The 22,856-nt window shown below is 40.0% G+C and overlaps 1 protein-coding gene across 1 annotated transcript; it reads right to left on the bottom strand.

The window, feature by feature from the left end:
• Nucleotides 1–548: 548 nt before the first annotated feature.
• On the bottom strand, nt 549–22,800 carry SEC23IP (SEC23 interacting protein). Its single transcript, XM_014250451.2, has 19 exons — nt 22,623–22,800; nt 18,652–19,175; nt 17,065–17,254; nt 16,406–16,599; nt 16,004–16,093; nt 14,728–14,848; nt 14,305–14,394; nt 13,542–13,683; nt 12,098–12,306; nt 11,341–11,459; nt 10,610–10,780; nt 10,146–10,241; nt 9,761–9,967; nt 9,459–9,614; nt 8,793–8,895; nt 7,677–7,862; nt 7,073–7,235; nt 4,990–5,090; nt 549–2,797 (listed from the first exon to the last, which is right to left on the bottom strand). Exons 1-18 carry the CDS (start codon nt 22,762–22,764, stop codon nt 5,009–5,011), a joined length of 2,985 nt encoding a protein of 994 aa, XP_014105926.2. The 5' UTR covers nt 22,765–22,800; the 3' UTR covers nt 549–2,797; nt 4,990–5,008.
• Nucleotides 22,801–22,856: the final 56 nt, after the last annotated feature.

The following is a 22,856-nucleotide window of genomic DNA, read 5'->3' as shown; positions in this document are numbered from 1 at the left end:
TTATGAACAGCTGCGTGAGGAGGTGTTCCCAAAGGAGAGAAATGTTCCTACTGGCAGAAGAAGGGAGGCCTGGCACAGAGGGAGAGAAGCAGTAGATAAGAAGTTTTCCAGAAGAAAAAGTTTTCAGTGAAAAATTCACTTCTGCCCAAATAAGACTTTTTTGGCAAGGTACTGGATGTCTTAGAGAGGCTCTGATTTTTTTGATTGGAAATAATTAATATAAAATTTCCACCTCCTTTCCTGTCTTACTCTGTTACATAGATATTTTGATTTTTTAAAAAAAATCTTCTGGACAATTTTTTTTTATTTTTTTTTTAATGCTTACAACCACTTCAGCACAGATGAAAATATAGAGGAACCTTAAATTTTTGTATGTGCATTGACTAATCAAAGTGTCATTAGCCTGACCTGTTTAATTATGCATTATAATACATACAAAAATAAATCAAAATTTACTGGCTGTACTGGAAGCTGTGCTGTGTGTGGTGTGTGTTGCAGCACACAAGGAAGATTTCTGCTGAGGAAGCAAAGTATTCACTTGTACCAGATTTAAAATTACTCTATAAACTCTATTTATTTTGTTTTTCTTTGTTTTACATAACCATAGGTTACAGTTATTTTTCCTTCCTTTATGTCTAAACTTCCATTTGCTTTTAAGAGGTAATAATGGCTTGTTACTGTAATTGCAGCCCATTTTTTGTTTCTGTAAGTACAACTAATTTTTATGCCATATTCCCAAACCAATTTCTGCACTCCAGATGCTCCTCATTCCTGCAGCATCCTCCTGTTCCCTCTTCCATTGCAAAGGCAGCTCCTTGCCAGCCAGGGGCTCCCTGCAACAACTCCTCTCACGCACCCGTAAAATCTGACTGTTCCGTGGTGCTGCTGATCCCTCCCAAGGGGATGTCACAGCCCAGCACTTTCTTAAAAATGCTATTTAAGCAAACTCAGATTGCTCAGTGTGGCAGAGTTGATAAATACAAGTGCACATAACTCTCCACTCTGATATTTAACATGAAAATGAGGCCAGCAGTCATGGGGTTTTTGTAGTGTATATATATATATTTTTAAAATGTATTCTAACTAACAAAGGACATTGTAAAGCTTAAGAAATTTTGTGTGGCAGGTTAATTTATTAAGATACAAAGATATTTGTCTGTTTTGGATAAAAAGTTGCCTTTGGCAAACTTGCTCCCCAGAGCAAGAAGGATTTTGGAAAGCCAGTTGAGTGGGAAGCCCCAAGACTCACTAAAAGGTCACAGCCCATGGCAGGCAAGGAGATGCCAAAGGAAGTGCTGGGTCTTGAGAAGCCAAACAGGAAAATCTCACTGCTGTCCTGAACTGTCAAACGTGAGAGTACAAGAGAAGACAGAGATGTTATTTTTGAAGATGCAGAGAAAGGACAAAAGGCCACAGATACAGGCTCCTCCCAGAAAATTTCAACTGTGTATTAGAAAAAAAAAATGTAATCCTAGTAGTCAAACATTACAACAGGGCCAGAGAGGCAAAGGATCTCCAGCCTTAACAAGGTCCTAAGCAGGGAAGTTGGACTAAGCAACCCTCCAAGCAATTTTTTGTGATTAAATACAAAATCTTGTTGTAAAGACACAGTGGAAATAAGGTAATTTTAATTACATCCATCAATTTATATATACACATTAATGTGTATTGTACACATATCAAGGAAAAAAAAAACCATACTGCATTTCAAAATTTGTTTGCTGCAATAACAGAGGCAAATAGCCAGGAATAAGGTTAAGCCACTAATATTAAGGAAAGCCACAATGTGTGTGTGAATTGAAGCCAGAGGGAAAGTTACAGAAGCTCAGTATTCAGACATGAATTCCAAGGGTTTCACAATAACTAACTCACCTCAACCTCACCACATGAAAATGGAGTCTGGATTGCAGGGCTGGATCTAGATTATTATCTAGCACCCATAAGCTTCAGGTTCCTATTTACAGTAACTGTTTTGAGATATTAAACTGTAAGGTCAAGGTAAGTGTTTTAGCTCTCACAACTGCAGCCTAGTTTCACTAAAATTGCCTTAATTAACTTAGAATAGTCTGTGATTCTATAATTATCAGATCAAACTGTCATTTTAAATCGTTCCTCATTTCAGGATATGTGAACACTGAACTAGCTGTAACAAAATTCTAATATTTTCAAAGTCAAAGGTTCATTTTTACTTAAAAAAAAGCCACAATAAAACTCTTAACAGAGGCTTAAAAAGGTCTTTATAAAATAATCTCCATCACACTTACAATAGTAAGAAAATGATTCTGGTTGCTAGTTTTTAGTAAATATGAACTGGCTTATGTAATCTGTATTAAAGACGGTTATAACTACAGTTCACATTTCATTTCTTAAAGGTGGATGAACAAATGTGTCAAGAAAAGTTAATTATTGCTGTTTCTCATCAAGTCCTTTTTACTAAGGACATGCTGCCTTGGAAGGCAAGGCATATCTGGCAGCCAGCTGAGCCAGGAGAGCTGAAGGACAGAAGTTATGATTTGCATACCAATAAAACCTTCTTCAAACACCTTATATTTGGCAATAATACAACTGAACTGATTTAAGATCAAATCTGTGTCATTTCATTCATCTCCTGAATGACAGTGTTGATCATCTCATAACTTAAGTTTGCTTGACGTGACACAAGAAGGTAGAATCCAAGCAAGTTCTGGACCAGCAAGAAAAAAACCTCTGATGCTTATCCTGTCATATGCAACTATGAAAATACCAGATGTTCTTCAGAGGGTTTTTCACCAGGTCTGCTGGAGCAACAGCTATGGCTCTGCAGAGAGAACAAACATGTACATATTGGAAATAGGAAATCTATCAGGTTTTCTATTCCTGCAGTAGTACTAATCAAATTAAATATGCCACCATTTAATTTCAAGAGGGCTCAAAAAGATCTAGAAATCCGTACACGTTTTTAATCAAACTTTACATACAGGAAAGTCTCTGAAATGTACTTTCTGTGGACACAAATTGGCAATTACAACTGCAAATACAAAAAGCTCACAACAACTGCTAATAGGGTGTCATTCATTATACATTTTAACCAGCTGTTAGATTCTTTAGCTTCTGGTAATAAATTATCCTAGTGAGGATGGTGATAGTTTATATGTCCAAGGTTTAATCTGCTGGTGCACTTCTTCCCATTGTTTATATGAAACCTTACACTACTATTTTACAAAGAGCAGCTTCAAGATGGTCTAGAAGACCTAAACCAAATCACTCATACAAAATAAAATGGATATTGCTGTCAGAGGCACTACTGGATAATCCATTAACTTCACACTGCCACCCTTCATGTTTGAAGATCTCAAAAGAACAGGAAAAAAAAAAGAAAAAGCCCCCATCACTGCTACCATTGGGGGAGAATTTTCCACGTCAGTACTTCCAGATTCCTTGTGATGTGATATTTTACACACCACATATAAAGACATTTCTCTTCACGTGGAAAAGACCCTGGTCTCGTGGTGTGCAGCCTTCCCAAGACACCACTTCAGTGCATTCTGCCCTCCCATTTAAGCCTCTGGTATCTGAATTCCAGTCTCAAACACTGTCCAGTCAAGCCAGTGCTGAGGGACATTCTGAGCAACTCCTGATGGAATTACAGACTTCCCTGATTGTGCTTTGCTGTGTGATATCCTGATAAACTGTCCCCCAACTGTGTAGTTCTCAATGAAAAAAACACAGTTATCCCAGCGTCTGCTGCAGCTCAGCAACAAGCTCCTCTGAGCTTTGCACTGATAAATCATCACATCCCATTCCCCCCTGCAATGAGGCTTAAAGGCATTTCCTCTGCAATGAGATTCCTATAATTTCAACCAGAACCATCATAAAGAAATAGAAGTAGAGAAAAAATTCTGCAACTGTGACTCGAGATTCTGCATAAGCCATTGTGATGACTGATACACCACTGTCAGAGCTGTGCAGCCAGCTGGTGCCTTTATCCTTTTACTTCTCCATACTTTAAAGAAATGCATTTGATCAGCCTTGACATTATATTTTAAAGAAAGCTGCTATCAACTGACCATCAGAAGCATTCTGTTACAAAAGAGTACTAAAGCTGTAGGGTAGCAATGAAAGATACCTAAAACATTCATCTGAAATGTCAAGCATTTCTCTTCATGCTGGGTATTTATGTACCTTGACATTATCAGTTCTTCTGAAAATGGAGAAATACATCAGAAATTATCATGTATAATTCCAAAAAGGCAAGGTGCATATTATTTCTTCCTTGCCTCTCAAAATACAGTATTTTCTTTCCTGGAACATCCAGTGATGCCAACTGGTACAACACAGATCCTCAGTTTGGAAACCTACATCTTAAAATAAAAATACCTCCAAGAATATTTCAGATATAAGTTACTCAATTATAATGTGTACTTAATTTCTTTTCATAGCAAACTTCCATGCTGTGTCATTTCACTTTTTCTACTGAAAGTCTTAATCCATACAAAGATAATAAAATACTGACCTAAATAAGGGTCTCATTAATTTATCAACAGCAATGTTTAACATCTTCTGAGGAGACAAACAGTTTTTTGCTGGCAAATGTGCACCATTAGTCAACCAATCCAATATGGACACTGCAACAGTGAAACACTTTTGGGGTCTTTAATCCACAGCACTGTAAATCAAGTTTCATCATATCCAATTTCACCAAATTTTCCTATTCTTGAACATTCACTGAACAACCGAACTGAACTGAGGGAGAAGCATAACAGAGATCATACTTCAGTTGTATTTGTAGTGGCAATTATTATCCAGTACCAAAACATCAGATATCTTCTGTGAATGAAAGGAAGAACTCAAAGGCTTCCTTTGCATTCAAGTTTAGAAACTGTTTTTGCAAACAAAATGACATTTTATGGCTGCTTCATAATTTACTTCAGAGGAGAAAGGGAAAGTAAAGACATCTAAGCTGCAGCTAAATTTGATATGATCACAGAAGTTACATCAGAGCAAACTTACAAATTCAGGTTTTTATACATCAATGCTGTGGCTGCTCAGGATTGATATCCATGGTCCTGTATATCTCTTTGAGAAACAGCAAGGCAGTGTCTTCAGATCCCCTAGGAAGAATGAATTAAATTAAACAAAAGGAAAAAAGGGAAGAAGAAAAAAAATAAAGGAAAAAGTTAGTTCAGTATGGTCTATCTATCTTATAATTCTCCTAAGTCACATTCTATTCTATTTCAGCTTTCTAAAAAGTTTGCACAACCTCTTGGCCTAGTGTTTATATCTCATGAACATGAGCTTACCTCTACCAACTTCTTTCAAGCTATAAATCCACACAAGTTTTCAATTATTTCTGCTATCAACCCCAGCCTATGCATTCACCTTTTCTCTAGTGCATTTCCTCCTCCTGTCCTCCCTAACTTCCTATGCTGCAACTCTAAATCCCCACCTCTACCCACTTCCTTGACATTGCTTCCTTGTTTTAATCCCCTCAAATAATGTATCACTTTTTGTCCTGAATATATTCCACACTTCATTCTACTCGTTTTATCCCACTCTATTAATTAGCCCAGTTCCAGCAGCAATATTCTAATTCTTCTCTAATTGGCAGGCCCTTAATTGTAAACAGACTGTTAAATACCCATAGTCTTCCTCTCTTCCCTACCATTAAAATGTTAGATAGCTCTCAAATTATTTAAAGATTAATATCATTCAAGTGCAATGTTTTTAAGTGCTGTTTTCCCTCCTCTTTTCAAAAATTAAAGCTTTGGGCTATCTGAATTTAAAGTTAATATGAATAGACTTAATTTTTTTCTTCAACTATAAAATGCTATTAAAGCACACATAAACAATACCAACTTAAAAAAAAAACAATGTTAAACAGGCAAATTTTAACAAAGTTCCAGAGCTGCAGGAGATGTTAGATGAGGGCAGCTTCCTGTGCTTTTTAAAATCAATGACATACAGACCAGTAAAGGAGATTTGGATGGTTAGAACTGTGATCCTCCAAATATGAGGAACGTAATTTGCGTAACACCAGTACAGTATTAAACATGCAAGCTAAGGGACTACAATGTATTTTCCACCATTCAGCACCAACATTTGCTGATGCATTTCTCTGCATTAAATGAGCAGCAAACAAGTAAGCAGAAGGTTCAACACAGAAGCTCCAATCTCTCCAACACTCAGAGCATTTCATTTAAAGCTTTTCCCAACATTCCTTAAGAAAAAAATCCTCTCTTATTTGGGTCATTAATCACTATACTGATCTTCCTTACTCGAATGACAAAAACAGCTACAGGTACCAAGTGTTTTAAATCCTGGCAGTGATCGGCTGCCACCCTGTGGAAAGAATTCCCATCCCTTCAGCCCTGGCCGTGGAACGGCACTGCCACCAGCAGGTCACCTTGCCAGAGCTCAGTGCTCACAGCAGCCACGGTAACCCCTCCTCTCCTCTGGCAGGTGCTGAACTTCCCCGGGGAAGTGATGATGGCTCTAATGAGACCCTTCAGGTAACGCCTTCAGAGCTGTGTTTTAACCTCTGGAAAACATGCCTGCTGCTAAAATTACCTACTGAAAACCAAAACCTTCAGAAAGAATGTAGAGCACTCTTTGTCCAGCACCTGCTGAACTCAAAATGAGAGACCAGTTACTCCTCCCTCACCAACATCACTTTGGACAGCTCACAGCTGACACCCGAGGTTGGCTATTACAAGGTGTGCTGTTAAATATAGTTCACACATCCTTTGCTCTGCCAGAAGAAGCAATAAAGTTTTACCACTTACTGTAGTCTAATAAAAATCCTTTGTGAACGGTTTTATTTGAAAAACTAGTTTTGAAAATACTTCCAGAGCTCTCCTTGTTTTGAAATTACAGTAGCTAAAAATGTGTATCTGGAGTGTCAAAGGTCAAAAACAGTGTTCAATGTCTTTATTGCAAAAAATCTGTTTACTGTGTGTTAACACAGGATTTTATTTTGAGATAGGATTATCAGATAGTGACATCCAAGCACAACACCCTGAGCCTGACACTCCTGGACAATCACACATGCTGTGTACCATAAGCAGTATTTCTGGAATCACAGATTTCCCCTTACCAGTAGCACAGGTGACTCTGCAAAGCAAACAGGTACTCATTGAAGCTTTCTATTGGTTTCTCTTGTAGAACATAATCAATGCGACGTCCTCCATTCAGCATCCCAACCTTCACTGAAACATCTTCATCTTTTGGAGGGTCTGGGCTTTCAGTGATCTTCTCAGCTAAAATCAAAGAGTTTCAGATTTAAACTATTTTCAAGCACAGCCTGCTTGACTATAATTTAGCAATATTACCCATTTTTCCTGCTGTAATTTCCAAGTGTTTGTGATAAGACAGTAACAACCTGAACTGCCCAGCATGGTTCAGAAAGGTTACTGAACTACAGGCTTACTTCTTTCCTAACACTTTAAAACAGTTTTCTTAGGAAGTAACTGCTGAGTGATCTCTCCCTGAACTCACTCCAACCCACAAAGCTTCCACTGTAATTTCTCTTCCACACCCAGGTGAGGAGGAGAGTGACACAGCAGCTTTGGTGGGAACCTGGCATTTAGCAGAGACCTCCTTAACAAGGTCAGGAAATCAATAGCAAACTGTCACTGGGATACTCAAGTGTCAACTTATTTGAGATAAGTTACAGAAAAGCCAAAAATGTGTCCACATACCTTCCACCACCTGCTTTTCTTCCTCCTCTTTAATTTGGTTAGCTACTTTCTCCAGTTCTGCTTGCAGCTGGGTTGAAGATGTATGAGCACGTGCAAATTCATTAAGGGTCTGCCATGCACTCTTCAAAGAGCTAATAAAGCCCTGCTTCAGATCAGATCCCATACGAGACAGAGAGTCTTTCAGCTCTGAGAAAGAAAAAAAAACAAACAAAAAATTTAATTCAGAAGGATTTAAAATTACCAACTAAAACCAAAATGATGGAAGTTCTGTTCAATAAACATCCCAATTACCAGGGGAAACAGGCCTGCTATGTCATAGATGTGTGCTTCTTGCTTCTCTATTCCATTTAAAAAGATTAGGTGAAATGCAACTAATACACAATTGACTTCTTACTGAACAGGTCAATGAATTCACCTACATCAAAGTAAAAAAGCAGCAACAGACCATATTTTTCTCCTTTACTATACACACTTTTGGAGAGTTGTAACCTGAAACAAGCATCTTGTGCAGTCTAGCAAAGCAGACTCACTCTAATGGACAATTCCCAAGGACAGATGCTGCAGAATCTCTCCAAATGCACGAAGAGAGGCTTTCAGGAGGGCTCTATGAACTTACACAGCAGCAAAACTGACTTTCCTTATTAGATGTACAAAATCTAAGTAAAGCACCTTGGTCTGATGCACAGCCATGAGCAACAAAATCAGTCCCTGCCCTCCAATGGCTACAGAACCTCCTTTTCCCTCAGGGTTTCCCACACAGAACAGACTCTGGTTAAACACATCATCGTGCTCATTAGGGACACCAATAAATTTGGTTTCTGTTTCACAGCTTCTTAGAAATGAAGGTGATCAGGTACAATGATCAATGTACAGCAATTTTTTTAATGGAACTCTGGTTAATGAGAAGGTTAAATCTGGAGGAAATATGATTATTACTTTGGAATGATATTGTGAGTGCTCAGCTTATGGGGCTGGGTGGAATCACCTCTAATGTTTAGGAAAAATATGGAGCCAGATATCCAGGATATTCATTAGTCTCTTAAAATCTTCCAATATTCTAATGCATCAAATGAGTAAATAAGCATAGGATCCATATGAAATAAGTTTTCTTTTTACCCAGATGAAGTCTTTTTCTGCCTTTATGATGTGGAATGAGAACTGGTTTTAAATCCATGTCTTCAATGATCATTGGTTCTAACCTGTAAGCTACTGGATCAAGCTGTTAAGAAACAACACGTTGACATTTAGTTATCTTTAAAATTATTCCAATTACCACTTTTCAGTGAAAAAAATCCCTATTTATGGTTTATAGACAATCATTTTTGAATTCTGCACTATTTAAATTTACAGAAATTCAGTTCAAGACATATTAAGCAGGTTCATGAACTACTTTGGTCTTGTTCTCCTACAGGAGATTCTAATGAGGAAACACAACAGCAAAATTTCCTTGGACTCAATCTCTAGCAACATTTCACTGTTAAACACTGAATTGTTAAACAAAATGAGACAAAGGAGGACAAACACTGCACGTAAAAATATAAATATTCCATTAAAATCTACAAGAGTGGCCTCAAATCAATGCAAAAATCCAAACAACTCCCCCCCCAAAAAAACTTCCTTAATTCTGAAAAGAAACAAGGCAAATATTATCAAAACAACCCATGCCTGGAAATGCATGTAGGGGAACAAGAGGTGTCATGCTCAGAAGATAAAACTTAGTATTCTGCCTTTTTTGTGATCTACATCAACTAAAATCAAATTCTTAAAAGCACTGCTACTCACTGGGTGATAGATATTGAAGAATCCCTTGCAGGTAGGGAGCCTGTAGTTTTCATCAATCTTCTCCACACCCCTCACAGTAAGGAACACACCAATAGGGGACCCAAGAGCAAAGAAAATATCTGGTTCGAAGTCCAGTGCGCTGTAAACCACAGAAACCTACCAGACAGAAATCAGACACATCATCTCTCAGAACTTCAAAGGAAGCAGCGAAAGGTCATCAACATTAAAAAGAATATAGTGAAAAGATAGGACTGATCAAATCCTTTAAATTGTTCAAATCATTTAGATCTATGTAGTCTCACCTGGCCAGTTCCAACTTCAAAATACTCATAGTCAATGTTCACAGAAGACACAGATGCACCAACTGGGAGCTTCCTCTTTGAGTGCATCTGACCAGAGTCTGAAGGTGAGACAGAAGAAACTGCCTCTTTTGGTTTCTGGGTGTCTTCTTGAGTCTGGAGTGTGGCAGCCAGCACAGCTTTCTTTTCAGCTACTGCTTTTTTCTGCTCCTTTTAGGGAAAGTTTTAAAGTTAGGGAGAAAAAAAGTTAATTTCACAGTTGTCAAAATTTCTTTAATATATTCAGGATGTTAACAAGAGTGTTCAAGAATAGAAGCTACTCCACAACAAGAAAGTCAGTTACATTTGCTGAACAACTTTTTATTTCAGTCCTGAAATATGTATTTACCTGCTTGACAGCTCTGTCTTTTACAAAATTAGCTATTTTCTTTCTTGGTCCAAGAGGTATCCCCATCTCCTTGAGGTCATCAACTGTACACATGAGCTAAAGAAACAAACACCAAACAGACACATCAAAACGTTTTTCTAGAAGAAAAAGTACTTGTAACTTTTCTAGTGAATTGAATAATTTCTTACTGGCAGTGACTTATGAAATTGTTCAGTCAATTTATAAAGCTACAGAAAATGCAAAGAAAAAAAATATATGACACAAAGTGCCTTAACTGGAAGGATGCATCAAACCAAGATAAAACAAGAGCTGCAGAACATGCAGTCTTCATACATTGATTATCTTATCTTTGCAACTGCTTTCATGGCCACAGAACTGAAAGGAAAAACAAAACAGGAAGAAAAGCCAAACAGAAACCTCCATACCCTGGGAAACCCCTACAAGTCAAGTGAACATTTTTGTACCAGAGACTCCATGTCGATCCGCTCCTTTTCAAAGGTGCTGGTGTACTCTGACAAACTGAGCATTTCCAGAGTCTTCTGCAGAGTAGGAACATCTTCCTCTGCCTCAGGCTCACAAAGGTCATCAGCAGAAGTAGCAATGGAGGAGCCCAAGGAACTGGTATCTTCAGTCATCTCAACAGAACAGCACAGAAACAGAATCACATCCTCTAACAGTGGAAAACCAGTAAGCAGCAAGCAAAACCACGTTTAACTACTTTCTCCTAAAAACATTATCAAGCAAGCTCTGTAAATATATATCCATTTTTAGTGAAGCAGGATACAGATTTTCCACTAAAACAGACCTGCGAAATAAATATCTTAAAATTACTATGAGAGATAAAACACCCAAAAATGCTTCCTTTTATTCCTCAAACAACTGGCCACCATTTCTAGTCTAAACACAAACTGCTTTCCTTTTCTGCACCTCCCCCACCACTTAGATACTGCTAGACCAAGTTACATGTTCACAAGGGTCAAAGCTGATGCTCACCATCAAATCTCATTACTGGCCTACTTGGAACTTAAGAGAGATCTAATTAATTTGTCCTGAGAAATGACAGTATTTACAAAACAGCACCTTTCCATTTGCATGTAAATGTACTATTCAAAACCCACAAACTTGGTTCAGTTCTAAGAAAAAATGACTAAAAATATCAGATCTATTGGTCTGGAAAGACCAGCATGCAAATTACCTGTTTATCATGAACAGCCACGTCCTTCACACTCCCATTAACACCAGAGAACGGTCCAGAATTTACTGATGAAGCCAAGTCTTTCTGGTTAGACAATATGTCAAACAGAATTAAAGAACCTGCAAACAGGAATTAGAGTTGATTTAGGAAAAATATCAAGTTTTCCTCTCCCTAATCTTGAGCAAATTTATATGCAATAGTAATGCCACAGTATAGTTTGATCAAAAGAGATGGCTGAATTAAAACAGCCATATATTATATCAAACATAACCACTCTCAGCTAAAAGCAACCCCTTTTTTTCCCTGCTCATGCTTTATATAGTTGTCATGACTAAATTATTTGTATATTTTTTTTCTATACATTTTTCCTTAAACACCTGAGTGCTTGATGAACTGGAGGAAAAGTGTCAGTCCAAACCAGTATGTCAGTATGCTGTTCTAACACTAATTCTATATTCTAAAAAATGATTGTACTTTACTAAGTGGGGGTTCTGAGACACAGACATCACCCACCTAACAAGACACCAGATAACCTGTTAACTTTTTAACACAGATTAGACACTAAGTTTTCATGATGGGAAATATTAACTTTCTCTCAAAGCCTGCTAAACTCAGCTGTTAAGAGGAGTTTGTCAGCTGTTTTCTGAAAGACAGCCATGCCCTAACAGCCAAATTGAGTTCTATGAATAACAAAGGGGCCATTTTCCTTAAAGGAGGAACCGATTTGGAATAAAAGCAACATTCCTCAGACAATCACCTAAGCTGTGCCCAGCCACAGAGACTCCCCCTTTGAAGTCGGGGTTGCGGCTCATGAAGAGCGCGTACAGGCGGTTCATTTCCATGCCCACTTTATCCACGATGGTCTGGCAGTAGGTGGGGCTGTTGTAGAACAGGATGTCGAGCAGCGTTTCGTTGGTGAAGTGCCTCAGGCGACCAATGCTCGGCAAAGTGATTTTCTTTATGTTCCTGGTAACACAGAATCGTTAAAAGTGTGAAAGGCTTTAAGGAAACACTCGTGAGGACTTTGTCAGCTTTTGAAATTAATGCAAAGTAAATGCTATAGAAAGAGTCTCTAAAGAGATTTTAAAAACCCATACAGCCTCCGGGCCTTGTTGCATATTCACACATTAATGCTACCTGCTGATTGCAGTATTGAGAAAGATACAGCTCCGTTTCCTCTCTCCAGGCTGAAGAAATGCCTGAAATAACCTCTTTTCTATTCCAACACTGCTCTCATAAAGTACCAGGGAAGTTTGGTGAGCAGATTGAAGGGGAAGAGAAAAAGGAACTTGCATATAAAATTAGAATCATAGAATGGTAATACTCTCTTTTTGAAGAAAAAGCTTGGCATCACCATCTGCCTGCCTGGAGTCAAGACAGCTGCACTGGAATTGCTATAGACTTGAGACTGCCTGGTTTGATTAACAGAATAAGGATCCCTCCTCATGCAGTGCTCAAATACAAATAAAACACCAAGGCTGGAGAAAAGCAGTGTGATTTGACTGAGCTACAACAGTCTGGAGAACATCAGCATCCCTTTAAGTGGCACAGATTGCCACCCTCACAATTTTTACTTCCCCAGCTTTGAGCAAGGGGAACAGCTTGAAATGTGAAGTCACAGCAAAGGGGTAGGCACATGGAAAGGATTTTAAACAGATTTTGAAACTTCTACCCAAATATAGAATACTTTGCTTCAAAAAAAAGAGAACCCCTTAGCTCAAGTGCCTAATCATAATTCAGGCACTCCTCTAGGACTGGACAGAGGGCTTAATGTCTTCCTCAGAAATAACTCCTAGGGTCAAATTCAATCAGACTGAAGGAAAGTAAAGAATAGAAAATTCTCCACTCTAAATTGTGCACACCTGATACTGGACAAAACATCTCCAGGCTCACCACCTCATCCTTGTGATCACAGACTCACAGACTCACTCATCAAGTATCATGTATTGGCCACTCATGCAAATCCAGAACTGAACAGGTGTGTGCACGAAAATAAACAGGAGAAATATCCCTCACACCTTTCCAGCTTTCCGAATACTCCTCATCAAAATGTAAATTTAAAAAAATCTGCAATTCTCTAATCCAGTCCTACATTTACTCATATAGCTTACAGATCATATGAACTGCTCTTTTTCTCCACTTTCCATAACCTGTTAAAAAGCAGCTTTTAAGATGTTTTCAACATTAAACAAAGCCCTCACCTGTCTACACCTGTTGCATCTCCATGCAGAGAACTGTGCCAATGAACCGGAAGGAATTCCACCCTGCTCACTTTGCGTTCCTCCAAACATTTCTTAAAGTGAGTCTGCAACAACTTCAGAGAAACAGTCCGAAAATCATCAACTGCGAAGAAAAAAGAATGAAAATCTGATAGCTGCAGTACTCAAGTAACACATCAATAGTCCCTCCTTCCCCTTAATTTCACAGATAGTCAGAATACAAATGATGGAAACTGAAAATTGGAAAAATCTTTTCAAGTACTACTATTTTAACAATAAGAAAGTATAAATTTTTGTTAAGAGTGGATTTTCTAGTAAGCTTCTATTTATCTCACAATGACTGCCTGTTCACTCCATAACCAGACAGGGCTTTCTTTATTTACTCAGTTGTACCAAAATGCATTTAAAAAAAAAGTAAACAAAACCACACCACACATCCACTCACACCACAAAAAGAAAAAGCAAAAAACCTAATCAACAAAAAAAAAACCCTCACCACACATCCCAAAACCCAAATCACCCTGCAAGTATGATATTGAGTACTAGTAATAACAGCTAAAGCTTCACGTTTGACAGAACACAGATTCTGTGTTTGGAAAATAACCATGGAAAAATTGAACTTCTTAACATTAAAGATTCCTCTTTCAAAAAAAAAAAAAAAGATATGCTTATCTGAATATGAGCTAGACAGAGCCACATTTAAACAGCAAGAATCCAGCTGCTTATTATACAAGTCCAAACTTACCACATTCAACAATGCTTCTAAACCTCAAGTCACATACAGGACCTATGCCATGAACCATAAATACCAGATGGTCAATTTGGGACATTTCTCCTGTAGGAAAAAAAGAAGGAAAACATTCAGAGTACCAATGTATACAGCAGGAGTGAAGTTTAGAGTCTAGCAAGTGTAATACACTCTTGTTTTATAAAGCCTATTACATAACATGGCTCAGGACATAACAGAGCCCACAGGACTCCTTTGATTAAAACACTCCAAAACCAGATAACCTCATCAAGAAGCTGAGATGAAGGAATAACTTTAATCTTTAGACTTCAGGTATGAACAGCACGCAGCCACTCCACCCACTACTATCCAGCTTCTGCAAAGATCTAAACTGACTGCTCCCAGTGCAGACCCAAGTACACCAGGAATCTCATCACCTACCATCAGGAATCTCATCATGGTCATCATCAATTCCACGTTTCACTACCCTTGGCCTTGTCTGCCCATCCTGAGTGGTTCCCCATTCATCTGGTGTGGCAGAAGGCTGGAACTGAACTATGACCTGCAACACATACAGTGTCCAATTCCAACCATGGAAAACCCTCATGACTCTTACTGTTAGTCCAAAATCACTGCATGGTTGAAAATATTTTTGACTGCTTAACTTTGCATCTGAACATCAAATGTTTTCTTCCACAAAATCCTCATTAGTGTGAAAAGCAAACAGATGACTCAAAGCAACCACTAGGTGAAGAAGCTGGGCCTACTCAGTGATCCTGAACCATTTTAAATCCTCAGCCAAGCTCCTCCTTCCCAGTCTCCAGTAACCACTCTTCCTTAGCAGATTACTGCTAATGCGAGGAAATTGAATGCTACCTGATATACAATAACTCTATCACAAGGAGAAAAGAGAAAGAGTGCAGTGCTTTTCAGGGAAGGACAACAGCATCTAAAGTAGTCCAAAAACCTTAAAAAGTGAGGAATTCAGTAATAGAGTTGTTTATAGTACTTAGAGCCCGAACCCATATTTATGACACCAAGTGGTTTAAATGCTCCTTCTCTAGATTTTTACTGGACAGAATTCCCTAACCAGGATTATTAAACACTTTAAGTAGGATTAACCATGATCCTTTCTGGCCCTTGGAGAGTTCTGTGTATTAATTACTGCATCTGTGGTAAGTGAACAGATAACAGCATTGATCAATAAGGCTGAAGTCCATGTTTTAATCACATGAGACCATTCACAGAGTATTTAGAATACTTTTAAAGCTTGTCTTGCTATACTTTCTTATGGCCTGAAAATAAGCAGAAACCTTCTCAGGCCCTAAAGAAACTATTTACCTTATAGTTAGATTAATGCTCTTCTCCACATTAAAGCTCTTCATTTTAATTATCTTTTGTTTGGTACAGACTGATGTTAAACAAATTTAAATTGCTTACCATTTGCTGCCGGCTATGCTCAGACAAAATATTTACTATGCAAACCCTTAATCTCTTTAGGTTTCAGAAAGTACTGTCTGTTAACCACATGACAGCACACTGAAGCAAGCACAAGTGCAGTGTTCTGTAAACTTGATCATCTTTACAGCACACACACCCAGAACAAACAACGGATATGTTTCATGCAAGATTAAGACCACATTCAATTTATGCTTCCATCCATTTTCTCACTCCCCCTGAAGGAATCCTGTGAGAAACAATTGTCAAAATCTATTACCTTGGGATTATGCATAACAATTGTCTCCCCATTTGGAAATTCAAGTCTCCGATGCCATTGGTTTGTAGTTACAGCCCTTTTATATTCTGCCTGAAACAGTAACAAGTTACACAAAATCAGCATGACAACCTTCTCCGTCTTTTGTGGCCTCATGCAATGCTACAGCTAAAATTTACATAATTTTCTTTATATAAAAATGTCACATGCAGAGCTACACAGGCAGTGTAGGTCACAGCAGTGCAGGACTGATGCAGAAGTAATGTGGCCTTCTAGACACTCCTCTTTCCAGGATTTCCTTATGTTCCAAGAAGTGCATTCTGAAAATCATCTTCACGAAACAGAAAGAACTGTTTCTAAGGTGATTAATACAATGAACTAACAAGATCTCTGTGACTTACTGACCTCCAATTTGTCACTGAAGTCCTCAGTGTAAGGGATGAAGCGGCTGTCCTTGTCTCCCTTGTAGAACCACAGGCAGCGCCTCACTTCCGAGGGCTCCTCATCCCAGTACACAGCTTTCCTCATGCGCTCGTACAGGAACACGTCGTAGCGGCCGCCGTCCGTGCTCAGCACCACGCTCTCGGGGTCAGGCTGGACTGGGACACACAGCCACACGTGGTTACCACACCAATACAGCTCTGCTCTCTCAGCCCAGCCCCAGCCACTCCTGGGATCAATATTAGGCCATTAGGGCTGTCAATCACACCACAGCAGCGAAGCTTTGTAACACTGTGATGCTTCTAGAATGCTTCTATACCCTGTACACAACAAAAAGCTTGGGAAAACTCCCAAACAGAAATACTTATTCCAGAACTGGCAGTTTAACAAAAAGGTGACCTAAGACACAAATAACAAGGAGTTCTATATGAAAATCTGATACCTACTTGGGATGGTACATCTCAACACTAACAACATCAATCAGTGATGATGTCAGTGAAATAAATTAAGTGGCATAAAAGACATCTTCAAAACCTTACTTATTGCTGCCACACACACGAGAGGCATTACCCCAATATTTTCCTTTAGTCCTTCTGCTCACCTCTGGATAAGACAGGACTTACCAGAATTATAGACCTCCTCTAGTTTTGCAGAATCCAGAATGCTGAATGGCATCCATATTTGCTTGTCCTCCACCTCCTTACAGTAGAACCAGTGGGGCTGAACTGGCTCATATTGGTTCTGCAGCAGCACAGGAGGGGCTGGGACCAGGGGCCCTGCAGGCCTGGCAGGCTGGAGCTGGGACTGTGGAAACTGAAAGAGAGATGGATTCAGCACCTCAGTCTTAGGGCTTTTACAGAATTCTTCTATATTTCGCTATAGGGAATACTCTGAAACTTTATTTCTAACATGTTTTCCTCCCCAAGAACATTACTGTTCATTCAAAAAAATATTGTCCACTTTATCATGTGTTTGAGAACTTACACCTTCTCAAACTGAGAAAGAATGTGAATTTCAATACCACAAACACTGTTAAAAACTGCCATGGTTTACCATCATGATTACCTAAAATCAGTGAGATTTCAAATATTCTCTTAAATTTTCAAAACTCAAGCTAAATTTGTTTCTTACAGCCACAAAATTTGACATGAAAATAAAAACACATTCTTCTCATTGTTCATTTACACATTATTATGCTTTTGTATAAAGACTCCCGGTTTTAACAAGTGGCCACTTGTTAAAGACCTGCAAAGTGACCAGAACAGGCAGATTTCAAACTCGAATGTAGCACCAGTGGTACAAGAAAAGTAACTGATTTTGAAATGGTCTACAGCCTACATAAAGCTAATTGCATAGAAATTGTACAAAAATCCCAGTCAGTACAACTAAAAGCAACTGAAGTCAGCAGAACTACCTCAGTTCATGATACATTTAAAGGGGAAAAAAAAGGGCACCAAAATCTTGTACAATATATGAAATCCAACAAACAGAAAATTATATAATCAAAAACTCCAGACTGTTTAGGTTCCACTGCCTTTGCTATGTTTTGTCATTATATAACCTTCACATTCTTTATTCATGATAACAGAAATATAGCAATAGCTCAGGCAAAAATAAAAACAGTTTTTGCTGTTTTCAAGGCAAACGTGCCAGGTTTTATTAACCCATTGGCATTACTTTAATAATGCTTTTGTGCAGGTAGAAAAGGATGAAGATTGTTGCTTTATATCACACAAAATCCTCAACTGATGTGTTTCAAAGCATTTGCTGATAATTTTACACAACTTAGTTTCAAAAAGTTCTGGCTTCACCAACAAAACCAGCTTGAAAAGAGATTTTAGCCCATATCTTTGAAATAGCTGAATGACCTGATTTGAAGCTGAGGCACAAAAAATGCAGCAACACAGCTGAAGCTCAGCAAACTCAGAAACCCACAGAAAAGAACGACAGAACTTCACAACCTGGCTTTGTTTCTGATACCCAGAAGCTCACAGAGCTACAGCCTCAGGGTACACTCACTTTAAAGATCAGCAAGTTTTCCTGGAACAACAGTTCCAAGCTATTTCTAGTGAAAAGCTTTTGCTGTTATAAATGGTTCAAGACTTCTTCTGGGTTTTTTTTCAGAGAAGAAAAATCTTTAAAAGACAAAATACAGAGCTGAAAGAGGAAAATGACTTGTTTTGCTGTGGCAGCTGGAAGGAGTCACATACCTGTGTCAGTGGCCCTGGGGGTGTCTGGTACATCTGCACGGGTGGCACAGGGGACGCTGTGGCAGGGGGGTGGCTCTGCTGCAGCTGGGGCGGGGTGAGGTAGGGGTTGGCCCTGCTGCTCAGGGTGGTGTGCCTGTAGGGGTTGTAGCCCTGCTGCTGCGGGCTCCCTGCGGGCAGGGCAGTGCTGGCCGGTGGGGGACAGCTCTGCTGAGGGGGCTGGTATGGTGCCATTCCCACCTGGGAAGTGGGTGGTGCACTGTAAGACTGGGATTTGGGAATATGTGGTGGAAAGGCATTTTGCCCATCCTGTGACCCAGACACGAGTGGGAGTGAAGTGGGAGGTCTGGAGAAGGCTGGTGCTCCAACAGGCGTTGAAACAGTTGTCAAGGGTGGCTGCCCAATACTCCCAAAGGGATCACTGCTGCTGGGAACTTGAGAGAAGTAGCTGAAAGTCTGTGGTGGGTTAGGGCTGGCTGACGTCTGACCCAAGAAGCTGTCCTCTTCCCCAACATCTGCAGAATCATCTGCAAAAACAAAAGCATCTTGTGAGAGCTCCAAATCAGTGTATGGGGTCAAAATGTTCTGTAACACCATCAGCTATGGCCAAAACGGTTGGCCCCCGTAAAGCTTACACATCCTTGATTCAGCACATCATGAAATGAAACAAAAGATGAACACTTAAAACGGACCATGAAAGTCACTCAGTGTGCACAGAAAATGCAATAAATATTAAATAAGAAACCAAAATACAACTGGAGTCAGGACCTTCCAGGGCAATGTGACAGGCACTAAAATCCCTCTCAACTTCACTTATCCCCCAAATGCAATAACAACCTTGGTTCATATCCTTTCACCATGAAAACAGCTACTAAGCATAGGACTTTGGGTTCCAATTTTTTAGGACAGAGCTTAAAAACATTCCTAAATAGGCCAAACTTACAGGATAAACCATCCATTCTTGCCTGCTCCTTCAGCAGAGTCCTCAAGGCTTCTCATCTGACTTGTAAGGTGGCCATAACTCATGATCCCAAGCCATTTAATGAGCAGGACTTACTTCAGTTCTCCCTAAAAATCCTACTCTAGACTTGCATAAAAGCCACATCTCTGATTCAGAAAAATCAGTCCCCATTCTGCATAATTGCAGGAGAGACTTTAAAAAGATGCAAAGCCATGAGTGCCCTTTTGCATGGAGAAAATAAATAAAAGAGGTCTTGATCAATCACAGTTTTCTACTTTGCAGTGATCTAGGAGCAAGTGGGATAAAAAGGAGCAAGTGGGATAAAAAGGAGGTTTGTCACAATTGTAGGTCCCACAGTAAGCTCACCTAAGGTTGTGATGGTCTGAGCAGCAGTGCCTGCCTGCTGAGGGAACAGCACCCTGCAAGGAGTCAGTGCCACCTGCAGAAACCAGCAGTGTTCCACCTGCCTGGCAATCAAATGATCCCAGGCTGTGGGAAAGACACCACAGAGAATCTCTGCTGCTCAGTCCCCAGGCAGAGAGACCAAGAGTGTCTGCAGGTGTGAGCAACCAACAACAAATGCCTTTATCCACAGCCAACACAACTCTAATAGGGAGCATCAAGGGAGTACAGGGGAATCCACAGAGAAGACTCCCTAGGAAGCTGCTATTCTAATTAATTAATCATAAAAGACAGAGCTGCCAAGATTAAAAAGAACTATTTTAACCCTCTTTTAGTCTGTGCAGACACTGTCAATGTGAGGCATCACCTGCATTTATCAATTCCTATTGCTTTCACTTACAACCCTTGATCTCACTTTGATGAACAAAGCCAGAATCTCTGTGTGTGACCCACAGTGTGGAGAATGCAAGACCCAATGACCACTCTGAAGTCAGGCCTGGGGATCACCTCCCAGCTGCAAGCAGTAGCCATTTATACTAAATAAAAGGTCTCAGCTTCTAAACAATAAAATCCACATTTCATAAACAGTGTGGGAAGCACACTGCAAACAACACTGTCAACTCTCAGCTTTCCCAAACAATTGGCAGCAGAGCAAGCCCTTCACCTCACAGTGTCAGGCCACCATAAACATGCAGCAGTGTGCTCAAGAGTTGTCAAGGCCTTTAGCAAATGAATGTTCACAAAACACCAGTTTTATTCTCCAGTTTCAAATAGGCTTTGGAGATTTAGCTTAAGTGCAGCTTTCCTTGCAAAATGAGGTCGACAAAAGTTCTGCCAAAATAAAAAACTATAGGTATATATGTATGTACATGCAGTTTCCCAAAACAAAATGTTAGCGTTTATCTTGACTTTTTCTAATTTTGCAAAAACTATGTTGTTAAAATAAGCACATCACAGAAATGTAAAAAAATGAGTGTAGAGCTTTGACGTGTGTTCTCCCCATGCACAGACCAGTCTTTCTTCACCCGTGACTGTGTCAACCTCCTGTACATCCCTCCCTACACACAGGCTGTCACCAGACAACCACAAGTGATTTCAGTTCACGTCCTCTCTGGGAATGCTCCTCCCTACCTACAGTAAATATATTGGTTACATCACCCACACCTGAGCCAGAAAATGCATCTTATTGTCAAACTGCAAAGCTCAAGAAGATCCCAACAGCACCTGGCTGGACAGATGGTGAGCACACTTGACTGTGGAAACAGAACATTTAACATTTAAGGACATGGGCCTTACTTGGACTGACACAGAATGTGGCACAGCCTCTGACACTGAAATTCACTCCAGCTGCAAAACCATGAATCCTCACCCAATAAAATTGTAAGTCACACAGAGCACATAAGATTTATCACATCAATCAAATCCCATCAGATTTTTATCCCTAGCTGGCTTCAAAATGTTCAGGAAATTGCCAGGACAGTCATTTGTGTAAAGCTACTAGCTAGATCAGTTAAAAATTACTTTATTTTCTTAAAGAAAAATTAATGTATATTTGCATGAATGAAAACCTAGGAAGTTCGCACAATGTAATCTGTATTTGATTTACTTCTTTATGATCTAATTTACTCAAATAAGCAGGAGTAATATTATAATGTTTTTATCCCTCCTACCCAAAAAATGTAGTTGCTCTAAAAAACTATTCCAAAATCACACTTGGCAAACATTTTATTAAATCTAAAGAGAAGTACTGCACTGGCTTCCAGCTATATAAATACTTACTTTAGCTAAGGTAGCTAAGATACAACAGTGTTGAAATGAAGCCTTGAAGACTCAGCATAGAATAGTTTGGGTTAAAAGGGACCTTCAAAGGTCATTAGTCCAACCCCAACATGTACAATACAGTAAAATTTGAAATATCTGGTTTCTAGATGTATTTCTAATGTTTCAAGGTTTAATCTCTGACTGAACACATTCCCAGAAAAATCTTTATCTGAAACTGCCTGAGCGTCAGATTTTAAGTTGCACAAGCATGTGTTGGGAATACCATTAAAGCTTTAGGAGAAAAGGATATTAGAACCAGGCTTAAATTAGCAAGGATATATAAGGTGGCTGCTTAATGGGCTATTTTCAAACCGGGAAAGCGGAAGATAACACGAGAGAGGGGAAAAACGTTTAAAAACACGAAAACATTAAGTATACACTGAATGGAAACACTGACGCGTAGGTGAGCTAGAAGTGCGAAGATCAGCGCCCGTCCTTAGACACAGTGCTAAAAACTAAAAACCACATGCACAAGCATTAGGAAGGGGGGAAGTAGAAGAAATTTAGTAGAAGAATTCTTTAGAAGAAAAAATTTAGGAAAGCAGAAAATGTCATCCCAAGCAGCGTCTCTCCAGGGACACCTGGCTCGGGGAGCCCCAGCGCCGGGTCGAGCCCACACGAAGCGAGGCCCCCAGGCCCGCAGCCTCCCTTGGAGACCCGGCTCGGCTCCGGGGGCTCCCCTGGCCGGGGACCCCGGCCCTTCCCGGCGGGAGCCCGCACATGCCCTGAGCTCCCGGCTGCCCTCCCTGCCTCCCTCCCTCCCTCCCTCCCTCCCTCCCTCCCTCCGTACCGGCGGGCAGCAGCGCTGGGCCGGGCGGCGCGGCCGGAGCTTGGCTGACGGGGATGAAGGGCACGTTGAAGCTGAACTCGGTGGCGGAGGAGGAGAAGAGCAGGTTGGTGCCGGTGCCTCCCCCGGGTTTCGCCGCCGCCATAGCCGCGCCCCGGCCACGTCCCTGCCCCGGCCCCTTCCGCCCTCACCCAAGATGGCGGCGCCGCCGCGCGCAGCCGTGAGGGGCGGGAGGCG

This window comes from Pseudopodoces humilis, chromosome 9 (assembly GCF_049639895.1).
Source record: "Pseudopodoces humilis isolate 2021_Gansu_Grassland_sample_001 chromosome 9, ASM4963989v1, whole genome shotgun sequence".
Classification (NCBI taxonomy): Eukaryota; Metazoa; Chordata; class Aves; order Passeriformes; family Paridae; genus Pseudopodoces; species Pseudopodoces humilis.
This window is presented reverse-complemented; position numbering and strand designations above follow the sequence as displayed.